Raw genomic sequence first — 13,029 nt, 5'->3', positions numbered from 1 at the left:
AACTCTAACATGCCTGAAATGTTTCCAGTTCTGTCCATCTCCACGGCCTCCTCCACTCCCTGCCTGCCTCAAGCCCCACCTGCTGCCCCCCCAGTCCTAACTGGGCTCCCTACATCCTCTCTAACCCCACTAACCCCACTCCAACCCATCCTCCACAGAGCAGGCAGAGTGACTCTCTTATGTTAGTGTGATGAATGACACTGATTGATTTTTTTCAAATGTTAAACCACCCTTGCCTAGATGGAATAAACCCTTTCGGGTGGTGATATATTATCCTTTTTATATCACCGGATTTGATTTGCTAATATTTTCTCAAGGACTTTTGACCTTTTTAAAATGTAATTTGAATTATGTCATTCCCTGCTTAAACCACTCAGAGGCTTCACAGCGCACTTAGAAAAAAATCCAAACTCTTGAGCAGGAACCACAAGGCCTCCAAGGCCTTACTGAAGCCGTGGTGGGTCTCTCTGGACGTCCACGTGGGATTTTGGAGAAACCAACAAGGGCCCGCCCCAGAGAACACCAGCACGGCTCCCTCTAAGTTCACAAATGGCAGTCGAAGGCACCTGCTTGCTGGTGTGTCCCTGGGCTCTCGCTCCCTGCTAGCCTCTAAGTTCCATGAGGGCAGAGACCCGGGTCCCCTTCTTGCCCGTGGTAAGGTCCTTAATCTCATCATGAATCTGGCATTCTGAGTTAATGAAGGAATAAACTCTCTGCCTCCTCCACGCCTGGGCTCGTGCAGCTGAACGTGGCTGGTGAGAAACACACAGCCACACAGCTGAGTTGCACTTCAAATTCATCATCGCGAACTTAAGGGGGGCCCTTCATGCTGCCCTCACTTACACTAGACTTCCTGAGCCTAGTCACTCTCCCACTTCCTAGAGAATTATCTCACACTTGCTGCTCTCTCCAACACCTCCTACTGCATCCTCACTCTTAGCTGGTGACCTTGCTTCCCAATTCACTATGAAAATGGAAAGAATCAGGAAAGAGCTTCACCTACCAGCATCTGCACCCACAGATGCTGCAGGTTGCCACAGAAGAGCCTCCAGGATCCCATCTAAAGCCAGTCTCGCCATGTATGCCCCGCTAGCCTAAACCAGGACATCACTTTAGAAATTCTCTCCTTTGTTTCATCACTAGTGTTTTACTCTCTGCGGGATCATTTCTGTCAGCACACAAACTCACTAACCTCCCTTTTATCTTAAAAAACAACACAGGGGGCCAGGCGCAGTGGCTCACGCCTGTAATCCCAGTTGTTTGGGAGGCCAAGGCGGGAAGATCACTTGAGGTCAGGAGTTTGCGACGAGCCTGGCCAACTTGGTGAAACCCTGTCTCTACTAAAAATACAAATATTAGCCAGGCATGGCGGCATGCAACTCCCAGCTACTTGGGAGGCTGAGGCAGGAGAATCACTTGAACCTGGGAGGCGGAGGCTGCAGTGAGCCGAGATCATGCCACTATAGTCCAGCCTGGGTAACAGAGTGAGACTCTATCTCAATCAATCAATCAATCAATCAATAAAATCCCAGTGTAAGACAGCTCGCTTCCACTTCCCCTGACAGCTACTGCCCCATTCCTTTGCTCTCTTTGCAACAAAATTCCTCAAGAGTACTCGATACCAGTCCTCTTTTCTCTTGAGCCTTCTCCATTCAGGCTTTGCCCCCATCACTCCTTTGACATTGCCCTTGTCAAGGTCACCAATGGCCTTGCAAAATCCAGTGGTAATTCTCAGTCCTTATCTCACTTCACCCATTCGTCGACCCTCCTTGGTGGAATGTCTACACTTGGCTTCCAGGGTACCACACTGGCTCTGAGTTTTCTTCCTGTGTCTGGAGTTCTCCTTCAGTCTCCTTTGCTGGTGCCTCCTCTTTTCCCACCTTCTCAATGCTCGGTTATTGGTCTTCCTCTCTTCTGTATCTGCGCTGTCTCTCTTGGGGACCTCATCCAGCCTCATGGATTTAAACCCATCTACGTGCCATAGCTCTCACACTTACAATCACCCGTCTAGGCCTCTCATTCTTGTATATCCAACCACCTGCTCAACATTCCACTCAGATATCTGTTAGACACGCCAAAGTCAGCATGTCTAAATCTGAACTCATTTTCTTACTTCCACCACCTGCAGCCTTTCCCACCTTAGATGATGCCAACTCCATCCTCCCAGTTGCTTAGAAGTAAAAGTCTGGTCATATTGACTCTTCTTTCTCACATCCAATCTATAGGAAAATTCCCACATCCAAGTCATAAGCAAATTCTTTGGCTCTTTTTTTCAAAATACATCATGAATTTAAACAAATCATGGTACATTCATACAATGTATGAATTCTAACAGCAATGAGGGGAAAAATCCTACTCAGTAACAGGGATGAATCTTGGCAAGAATTTTGAGCTTCAGAAGCCAGACATAAAAGGGTATAAACTGCTTGACTCCACTTATAAAAGCTCAAGAACAACCAAAATCAATCTATAAGGATAAAGGTCAAAATAGAGGTTGGCTTTTGGAGGGTAGTGACTGGGAGGGAGCCTTGTACAATGCTGGAAGTGTCCTAAATATTGATCGGGGTAGTGGTATATAGGTATATACATATGCAAAATTTTACAGAGCTGAACACTTGAGATTTATGCACTTTACTGGATAAAATTTTTACTTTGATACAAAGTGAATTAAAAGTTAAAATTTTTAAATGCACATCCAGAATTAACCACTTCTCACCACCTCCTCTGCTATTGTTCAGCTTCGAGCCACCTCCGTCTTCCCTCACCTGAATCACTGCAATAGCGCCTAACTACTCCCCTGTTTGCACCCTTGTCCCTAAAGCACATTCTCAACATGGCAACAAGAGTGATCTTTTAAAGCTTAAGTCAGATCATGTCACATCTCTGCTCTAAATCCTGCAATGGCTCCCCATTCCCCTCAGAGTAAAAGCCATTGTCTTTCCAGTGGCCTCCATGCTGTACCTGGGCCAGTGGCCCATAATCTCTGACCACTCTCCCATTTATCTGTCCATCTCAGCCCCATAGGCCTCTTTGCTAGTCCCTAAACCCTTCAGGTACATTCCTATGCTAAGGCCTCTGTTCTAGTTCTTTCCCCTGCATGGCATGCCCTCCCTATATATGCATGGCATGTTCCCTCACCTCCAGGGTTTTGGTCAAATGGTGCCTTTTCAGTGAAGCCTCTTGGACCACCCTGTTTAAAGTTGCAACCCTTTCCCCCAGCCCCATTTTGGGCTGGGGCATCTCCAGTCCCATTTACCCTGCCCCCTTTTTCTTTTTTCAATAGCACATTCTAGCTTCTAACACTCTACATGATTTAGGTGTTACATTTATTATTTAGCATCTGATTTCCAATTCATTAGAATTCATTCTCCATGAGGGTCTCTGTTTTATTGATGAAAATATCTCAACAGACCCTGGCTCATATGAGGCACTCAATAAGTATTTGCTGAATACATGAACAAATGAATGAGTTAATGAATGAGTAGGTCTATCTGTACCAGGGCCCTGTGTAGGGACAAGTCAGCTGCCCTCCTCTCTCAAAGGGGAAGCAAGAGGCAAGAAGGTAATTTCAAAGAGCCTTTCCTACACAACCCGGGCTGCATGGAGTGAGTGTGGAGTGGGATCCAGCTGCCCAGGCCAGCTCTGCAAGGCATCAGCTGCTAGTCTCCTGCCATCCCCACTCCCACCACAGGTGGGGTGAGAGTTTCCCCTTGGCCACCTTGTTCCATGGGAATCCATCATCTCAGCAGAGACTCTGAGCTGTCAGACAGAGGTAGAGACCAGATCAGCCTGCCCATCTTTGTATCCCTAGGCCTGGCAAAGTGCCTGACATATAGCAGGTACTCATAGCACACTTATAAAATAGATAAATGGATGTTGCCAGCCCCTCAGCCCCACACCTCTCTGCAGTTCTGCTGGGGAATAAACTTCCAGGATAAGGAGCAAGACAGGAGAAGGTACCCCCATGTCCTCTCCCTTGGGGTCAGGGAAGCCCCTTGCCAGCTGCCCCCATCTCCCTGCCCACCTTCAAGCCAGTATTTCTAAGAGGATGTGTATGCCAAGACCCAGCCGCCTGCCTTTTCTTCTTCTCCTTATCCCCACGGCCACCTCCAGGCTGTTCTTTGGAGGGTAGCAGGTGATAGTTCCCTGTGGGCTTGAATTAAGAAGGCTGAGGTTAAAGGAGTGATTCATGCCGCCCAAGGAGCCGCGTCTCTCCACTTCCTTCCTCTCTGCTCTGTGTGTCTGTCCCCACTTGCCGAATGAGGCCAACCAAGATGTGCCTCATCCAAGTCCTCTCCCAGGGACACTGATTCCTCACCATCAGGATGCCAAAGACTTCAGGAAAGAGACCAGGCGATAAGGACTAGACTTGGGACCCACACAGTCCTGCCCAACCCAGCCCAGAAGGGGAAGTGGGCTAAAGAATGCCAAATGCCCCCTGGGGATTTGCAGTGTGGGTAAAATTGGTGAGGGAGAAAGGAGAGTTGGAGTAAAGGGAGTTGGGAAATATTTAACCTCACAAGGCATTCCTTCCAGATAGCACCTATGCTATTTACTGGGTGACACAGCCCAGGTTCTGACTTGGCTCTGACCCTATGAACAAAGTGAATCATTAAAGTGTTTTTTTGTTTGATTTTATAATTTCATTTTTTTTTTTTTTTTGAGCAGAGTCTTGCTCTGTTGCCCAGGATGGAGTGCAGTGACCTGATCTCAGGTCACTGCAACCTCTGCCTCTTGGATTCAAGCATTTCTCCTGCCTCAGCCTCTCAAGTAGCTGCGATTACAGGCGTGCACCACCACGCCCGGGTAATTTTTGTATTTTCAGTCGAGACAGGTTTCACCATGTTGGCCAAGATGGTCTTGAAATCCTGACCTCAAATGATCTGCCTGCCTCAGACTCCCAAAGTGCTGGGATTACAGGCGTGAGCCACTGCACCCAGCCTCAACTTATATTTTAATAGATTAAGGGGTACCTGTGCAGGTTTGTTACACAGTAAAGCATTTTTCATAACAATAAATAATCAGAAACAATTGAATTAGCCAGTGATATAAGAATGCATAAATAAAATATGATATTCAAATATTCATTTATTCAAAAAAGGTCTCCGGCATGCCTGCTCTGTGCCAGGCATGGGGAAATGGGGGTATGTAAGCAGATGTGGTCCTGGCCTTTGGGAACTTACCAAGCCCAGAAAGAGTGACATTAAATAGAAAGCAACCAAGGTGATGAGTGGTGGACTTGGAAGGAGAAGGAGATTCAACCCAAGTGCCTAACAGAGGAAACTAACTTGGTCCAGGTGGGGTGGGGCTCAGGGAAGGCCCCCCTAAGGAGAGCCCATTTTAGCTGAGCCCCAAAAGATGAGTAATAATATAATCCAATATTATACCGCCATAAAAATCCTTACAAAATAATTTTAGTTGACACAGGGAAATGCTTGTAATGTTAAGTGAATAAAATAGGATATAAAACCATGTATATATAGATGTTCTCAATATGTAAAAATAATATATCTATATATACATGTGTGTGGAAAAATTTTCTGGAACACTGAAATGTTAATGGTAGTTCTCTGTAGGTGGTAGAATTACTGGTGATTTTACCGTCTTTATTCTTTCTTCCATTTTTCACAATCAACATGGATTACTTTCATGCTCAGAAATAAACAGCAAATGTCAGGGTGCGGTCCCTACAGCTCCGCCTCTGGGTAAAAGGCATCCTGGCCATTCTCCGGCTTCCACGCAGGGCTGACACCTCGGCAGGTTGCTCCTCAAGCACTCAGAAACTTCCGGGAAGCCACACGACGCCAGCTGGGGGAAGCTTTCACACTTGAAAGGAGGCCAGATGCCTCTTCAATTAAAGGCCATGTTCTCCCTTGGCCCAGCAAGCTGCTTGGCCTAACCCACCTGAAGGCTATCCCTAATTCAGAGAAATTATTTTTCAATCACAAAGCAACTTCCCTCCGTCTCATTCCCCTCTAAGCCTGCCACTGATCTGCTGACTTCACCCACTGAGGCTGCATATTTTCCTTCTCTGTTCCTTGAGGGGCGGGTGACTGCAAAGAGCTCTTCTGCTCAAGCTTTTTACATCAGAGGTGGGGGAGCAAGTATTCAGATGAGAGGAGGAAAGAACTCCCAGCCAAGCAATCTTGCGTAAGCTCCTCCTCTCTCCAACCTCGGTTTCCTCCTCAGTCCACAAGTGTGAGAGTTTGGGCTTCGGGGCTTCCTCCAACTCCTCTTCCCTCTCAGACACTCCAGGCCTATGACTAATCCATCCTTAGACACAGGATCTGAAGACAGCCTACCTCTCTGAAAGTGGATGGCAAGACCTGAGAACAAGTGTTCTGGGACCCACAAGCCACAGACAGTCACCTGCGGGGGCATGACGGCACACAAGGCATGTCAGGGTTGTCAAGAAAAGCCCAGGCTAGCCAGGGTGGGGAGGGCTAAATTGATGCCTAAAAGTGAACATGCCCTAATTTACCAGATTTCTTTCCCCCCTCCAGCTCAGCACGCTGGGCTCCTCCACCACTCCTTGCTATGCTTCCCCGGGTCAGCAGCCCAGTGGGGCAGGCTTCCAGCTGTGGACAGAGGCAGGACTGCCAAGGGCTCAACTGCCCACTGGAGTGAAGGTAGAGGGAGGGAAAGATGCTGGGTGGGGGCTGAGCAGTGTGTAGAGGTCATTGGCAAAGATCAGAGGAGAAAAATCACCCTACTGACAGCTTCCTAGAAACGCCTCCAAAAATCCTACAGCTTCTTGGGCTGACGCAAGATACACATGGGCTTACTGGTTGAAGGCATCTGTTAGGCCTAGAGTCAAATCCTGCTTCTGCCCCAACAAGCTGTTTGGGCAAGTTACTGAAACTCCCCAAGCCTTAGCCCTCAATTTAGCTAAATAATTGTCTATAGAGAGGCCAGGTGAGGTGGCTCATGCCTGTAATCCCAGCACTTTGGGAGGCCAAGGCGAGTGGGTCACCTGAGGTCAAAAATTTGAGACCAGCCTGGCCAACATGGTGAAACCCCGTCTTTACTAAAAATATAAAAAATGACCTGGGCATGGTGGCATGCACCTGTAATTCTAGCTACTCAGGAGGCTGAGGCAGGAGAATCACTTGAACCTCGGAGGTGGAGGTTGCAGTGAGCTGAGATCGTGCCACTGCACTCCAGCCTGGGCAACAGAGCGAGACTGTCTTAAAAAAAAAGAATTGTCTATAGAATGGGGATAACAATAAGCTCTACTAGTGAGACTATGAACATTGAATGAGATGAAGTATATTAAAAACATAGCATTGTTCCTAGCATACACTCCCTAGGAGCTAAAACACACAACACAACAAAACCCTCCCAGGATCCCAACACAGCACTGGCAGGAGTCAGGATAAGGAAGAAACACAGAATTAGAGCTGATAGGAACCTCAGAGACCTAAAATCCAACCCCTTCATTTATTTCTTTTTATTTATTTATTTATATTGAGACAGAGTCTTGCTCTGTTGCCCAGGCTGGAGCATAGTGGCGCGATCTCAGCTCACTGCAATATACACCTCCCAAGTCCAAGCGACTCTCCTGCCTCAGCCTCCCAAGGAGCTGGGATTACAGGCATGTGCCACCACGCCCAGCTATTTGGTTTTGGTATTTTTAGTAGTGATGGAGTTTTACCATGTTGTCCAGGCTGATCTCAAACTCCTGGTCTCAAGGGATCCACCCAGCTCGGCCTCCCAAAGTGCTGGGATTACAAGCATGAGCCACCATGCTCCGCCTCCAACCCCTTCATTTAACAGATGGTGAAGGGGAAAGGCTCAGAGAGGCTGAATAACTTATCAAAGGTTGCATAGCTAATTAGTAACAGAGCAAGGTTCAAACTCAGTTCTGCCTGACTCGCAAACACCCACCACCCCTCACTCCACTCCAACCCAGCTGGCCATGGACAGCCCCCTTGCTGGGGTCTCCTTCCCACAGAGAGGTTTGGTCAGGGAGCCCTCTGTTAGCACCCTTCTCTACAACTAGCCCCCGGGAGTAGGCACCAAATTGCCACAGAGTGCCACCAAGAAAACTCTGGGCGAGTGAGGAGGTAGGGGACAAATGATAGAGATTCCCCAGAACTAGGAGCTGAGGGGAATAGGATTTCAATTACCAAGCATGTGGAGGTGCTATGCAAATAGCACGCAAACCATAAGCAAATGACCACAGTTACTGATGAATCAACAATTTGAGCTTAAAAAAAAAAGTTTGTAACTGGATCATATTATATGATGTGAATCTCTTTTCTCTCTTGGTTTTCTGCCAAGTAGAAAGAAAGAAAATTCCTGGTTCACTGACCAAACCACGCCCCACTTGGTGAGAGCCAGCAGACACCTGTATCTGGGTGCCCCAGACCCACCTCGCCAATGCTCAATCAGTATGACTCTCTGTGCCCAGGGCCACATCTACCTTTGACTGGCATGGCAGGACAGCAAGCCTGGTGCCCGGGGACCTCTGGCCAAGGGGGGTTTCAAAGACCCAGCAGCCTGCTGACTCCAGCCACGTAGAGAGGAACAGAGCATGTTGTTCCTCCTGAAGGGGACGTGGGCAGTGGCACGCAGGAGCCCAGAATGGCCCAAAACTTCAGCCAGATCCCTGCTTGAGAAGTGAGGCCCCAGCAGCCTTTCCCTAACTCCGGAGAAAGGCTCCTCTCCAACGTGCCAGGACACTCGTGGGCACTGCTGCTGTGTGGCTGTCAAGGAGCCACGCTGAGCTGGTGGGGGCATCTGTGATCATGGCCCTGAATCAGAAGTGGGGACAGGTCTAGCCCACAGCAAGAAAGTGAGAGGTTAGACTTCTGGAAGATCTGCTTGAGGCTCAACTGTGTGTGCTCCGGAAACCTGGCCAATTCAATCAATGTTTATGGAGGGTCTGTGATGTGCCAGACACTGAGCTGGGCATTCTGAAGAATTTGCAGAAACAAGTAAGATGTGGTTGCTGCCCTGAGGCACCAACACTCCACCAGAGGAGTAGAAACATGTATAGATATAACTTAACAGTTCTTAGACACCTCCTTGGAGATGTGTTGTGTATGTGTTTGTGTGTGTGTTTCTTCGTGTATATGTGTTGACACCGAATGACACCTAAGAGCGTGAGTGGCAGGAGTAGGGCTTGCCTATCCAGCCACACTTGAGCCGTATGTTAATAGTGACAATAAAACTACAAATAAGACCTCCCTATGGCTTGCATATATTAGACATAATATTAATACAAGTGCTTTGCATATATGAGTTCATTAAATTATTCCAATAACCTTAGGGAGTAGGCACTATTATTAATGTTCCCTTTTATACATAAGGACATTAAAGCTTAAAGCGGTTAAATAAGTGACTTTTGCACAGCTAGAAATTCCCAGCAAGGATTTGAACTCAGGCCCACGGCAGCCTCTGTGCAGGCCCCTGCCTCCACCCTCAGAAGACAGCTCCCCAGGACGCCAGCTCCAAAGCCACAGCAGCTGCCTCCTGAAGGAATAAGCCTGCTGTCCCCACCAGCACAGCCATCCCAGCCCCACAGGGCAAGTAGGGCACATTCTGTCACTGCAAGACAGGACCTTTGGCACACCTTAGCACTCAGCAGACAGACTTTCTCCAGCAGCCTTCCTACAGCTGAACATCTGCATGAGTTTCCAAATGTGGCAACACTTTGTTATAATGGCCAGGCTCAGAGGCCCTGCTCTTCTAATGCGCTGAGACCAGCTTTCTATGTGCAGCCCAGCAGCAACCTAGGACTAATGGCAGCATGTGGGCCCCTCAGTGGATGAGCCTATGGGGCTTCTGGCTGCGTTCCCTTCTTCACCCCACCTTCCCTGGAAAACCTGGAGGGCGGAGGGAGGTAGACAGGGCAGAGAGACTGGCATCAAGCCGCTGGGCATGGGGGAATCAGGAAGGAAGGCAGATAATTAGATCACACTTCTCTCCGAGTGAGCTTCAAGGAGACCCTCTGAGTCTTAGTTACCCCTTTAAAAGCTCCTGTCCCACCTCCCTTACAGCAGCACGATGATAACAGGAAAAAATAACGCATGTAAGAAAGGCTTTGAGAAGTTACATGTGCACAAATGTAACACAAAGGGAGAAACATGGGTCCCTAGGCCTACCCGGGCAAGGGGCCAAGTGAGGTCAGAGGCCCTACATCCCAGAGAAGCTATGCCAGGGGTGTCAGGTGCTGGAGATGGTCAGAGCTCCCTAGGAGAAAAGGAATCTACTGGGGGCAAGAATTCAAAGAAGGGGCAAGCACGCCTCACAAGAGCGTCCCAGCAGGGCCAGTCCCTGGCAGTATGCCCAGGCACTCGCTGGCACTTGGTGGCCCAAGGCACTGCCTGGTGATGAGATTGTGGCCTGGCAGCTCCAGGCAGGGAGCCCCAACGTGGACTGGACACTCACACTGAGGACAGCACCATCAGGCCACCCATCCCAGTGCTGCCTGGAAGCAGCACAAGCACCTCTAGTATGACCAGCAAAGACATGGTTTTGCAACATAACAGCAATAAGAAGAGTAGGCACCAGCATTTTTCCTTCCTCCTGTCTGTAACAGAGATCCCACAAGTGGAAGTGAGGCAAAGGTAATCAGACCATTGGGTTCAGCTGGAAAGCCCTGGCAGGAACAGCTGGCTAGCACAGAGATACCTGGTGAACAAGAGAGCCAAAGCGTGCCTTCAGGAAGCCTGCTGGGGTCTGGCTGGAGCAGCAGCGCTCCTGCCCCTGTTGTGCCACCCTCATTATGTTCCCACCGCACCCTAAATCTCTTCTCTGCGTCTTTCTCTTCCTCTTCCCTGGGACTGGCAGAGCTCAGCTCATTCCTACCCAGCACTCACTGTGACCCCATCATAGTGGCTCCTCCAAACCTTTCACCTCCACCCCAGGCCTGACAGGCAGCCTTAGGTTCCCTGGCTGCAAGAGCTTCAGTCTGAGGTCATGGGCACTGGTAAGTTCACAGTCCAGTCCTCCAGCCACCCATCCCCCTCCTGCTTCTCTGGCACTGCAGAGCGGAGCACAGGAAGGCAGAGTGAGGACTGGAGCACAATAGCCCAAAGAACATCTGGCTTACTTGGGGTCTTATGCTCTACCTTTTATCCTTTCTAGATGGCCCTCAAGCCAGCCATCATGCGGTGCTGTGAGTACCTTCAGCGGATGTGGACTCACCGGAGAGGGATCTTGACCCGGAGGTAGCGGTCCACGGCAATTGCCAGCAGGGCCAGGATGGAGCTCTGGGTGAGGATGAGGACCGGACAGGCAACCATGAGGCAGGTGTGGAAGTAGGTCTGTGGCCCAATGTTGATGAGGATGGCGAGGGGAATGACCAGGGCACCCACGGCCACATCAGCCACTGCCAGCGACACGATGAAGCAGAAGGTGGCATCCCGCAGCGCCTGGTTCACCTTCACCGCCCAGATCACCAGCACGTTCCCAGGCACAGAGACCAGGGCGATGAGCACCTCGATGCCGATGTAGGCGGCCTGGAAGGCTGAGATGGAGGGCGGCATGGCGGGCACAGGCTGGGCACATCAGCAGACGGGCACCAAGGGGCACGAGGCAAGCACCTGTGTGGTCAGGGAAGCCTGGGATGGGGAAGCCTGTCTGGGAGGGGCAGGGAGCTCAAGCTGCCCTGGAACTCCAGGTACCCCACGGAAATGTGTCCCACTTGGCACATGCAGCTCCTACCCAGGCTGGAGGGGCACCTGGCTCCTTCTCTGCCTAATCTTTGTCCCTTCCCTTTATCATTCCCAGAGGTTCCATTCAGCAACTTAAAATAGCAGCGCTCACTCCTCCACTGGCTTTTTTATCAGGTGTGAGGCAGCTCCCAGCTCGCGCGCGCGCGCGCGCGTACACACACACACACACACACACACACACACACACACAGGGGTCTCCCATGACTGACTCTGCCCACCCTCGTGCACAGAACAGGATACAGGGAGCTCACCATCCTGCCTGCTGGCCGGCAGGGGTCCCAGAGGTAGTGCCCAAAGTTCCAGGCAACAGAGCTCCGGGCCGCGCGCGGTAGGGCTAGGCTGGGCGGTGGACACCGCGCGGCAGCTCATAGTCCTCTGGCTCCCGCCGCAGAGCTCCCAGCCCGGCCTTTCAAGCAATCACATGGTGCGGCAGAGACTCAGCCCCGGACACTTTTAAAGAGGTAGCGCCCCTGTTTCGCACCTGGGACTGGGGTGGCAGACGAGGGTCTGGGGACGGAGCCCAGGACAAGGCTGGGGCGTTTCTCCCTATACCCTAGCGTGCCCGCACCTGCCCTGCGCCACCCACTTGAGACCCGTCTGATGCCTGGATCTTAGCAGTCCCCGGGTCCCGCTCTGTCGGGGACCCTTGCCCATGGCCTGCCCCAAGGGGGCATTCCGGTCTCTTCTTTCAACCCTTTCCTGCACCCCCATTGGGGAGCCCCAGGGGCTAAACGAGACTCAGACTTACCCAAGGTCACCAAAGCTAGCAGAGTTCCCGGCTACCTGAGCTGTTCTGTCCAAGTGCCCCCACACCTTGACGCCTTCAGCAGCCGCTCGCTCCAGGGATTCCTGGGGAAGCCAAGGCCGGCCTGTAAGGTCCAGAGTGATGGTAGCTGGCTGGGACTCGACTCGGGCGCCGGCGGCTCTGTCGCCCCCGGCGCGGGAGCTGAGTGACAATCGGGCTCCGCACACCGGGAGGGGGCGGGGGCGGCGGCGACACCCGCGGGCCCCTCCCTCCTCATCCTCCGTCTCCTCCCCCACCCCCTCCTCTTAACAAAGGAAGTGATACTGGGTGAGAAAAGCTGGAAAAAATGTGAGCTTTTCGAAGGGCCTGGTGTGTGCGCCCAGCCTCAGGACTGGACAGAGGCACAGCCTTCCTGTGTCCACTCTCTCCCTTCTCAATGCAGGACTCCTGGGAGCCCTGGTCTGGCCTCCAGCGACCCCTCACCCCTCACGGCACAGCATCTCTTCTGCAGGACTTCAGAATGCCCCCACTGGGATCTCCCAAAGCAGTCAGTTTGTAGTCCTGGCACCCTCCCCCAATCCTAAAACCCTGCCCTCTCTA

The 13,029-nt window shown here is 51.0% G+C and overlaps 1 protein-coding gene across 4 annotated transcripts in view; it reads right to left on the bottom strand.

The window, feature by feature from the left end:
- Nucleotides 1-12,654, bottom strand: part of ADORA1 (adenosine A1 receptor) — a 38,655-nt gene extending 26,001 nt beyond the window's left edge. Inside the window, exons 1-3 of one of the 4 annotated variants that reach the window (XM_023186997.2) lie at nucleotides 12,433-12,654; nucleotides 11,936-12,090; nucleotides 11,155-11,552 (exon numbers count right to left, since the gene is read on the bottom strand). In XM_023186997.2, the coding sequence (XP_023042765.1) occupies nucleotides 11,155-11,495 (341 nt within the window). In that variant the 5' untranslated portion in view covers nucleotides 11,496-11,552; nucleotides 11,936-12,090; nucleotides 12,433-12,654. Of the gene's footprint in view, nucleotides 1-11,154; nucleotides 11,553-11,935; nucleotides 12,091-12,432 lie in introns of those variants that run through there. The other 3 variants (XM_023186998.2, XM_023186996.2, XM_026456686.1) reach the window with 3 other exon arrangements.
- Nucleotides 12,655-13,029: the final 375 nt, after the last annotated feature.

The sequence above is a fragment of the Piliocolobus tephrosceles genome, chromosome 1 (assembly GCF_002776525.5).
Source record: "Piliocolobus tephrosceles isolate RC106 chromosome 1, ASM277652v3, whole genome shotgun sequence".
Taxonomy (NCBI): domain Eukaryota; kingdom Metazoa; phylum Chordata; class Mammalia; order Primates; family Cercopithecidae; genus Piliocolobus; species Piliocolobus tephrosceles.
The sequence above is the reverse complement of the archived record's forward strand: the minus strand, read 5'-3'. Positions and strand labels throughout refer to the sequence as shown.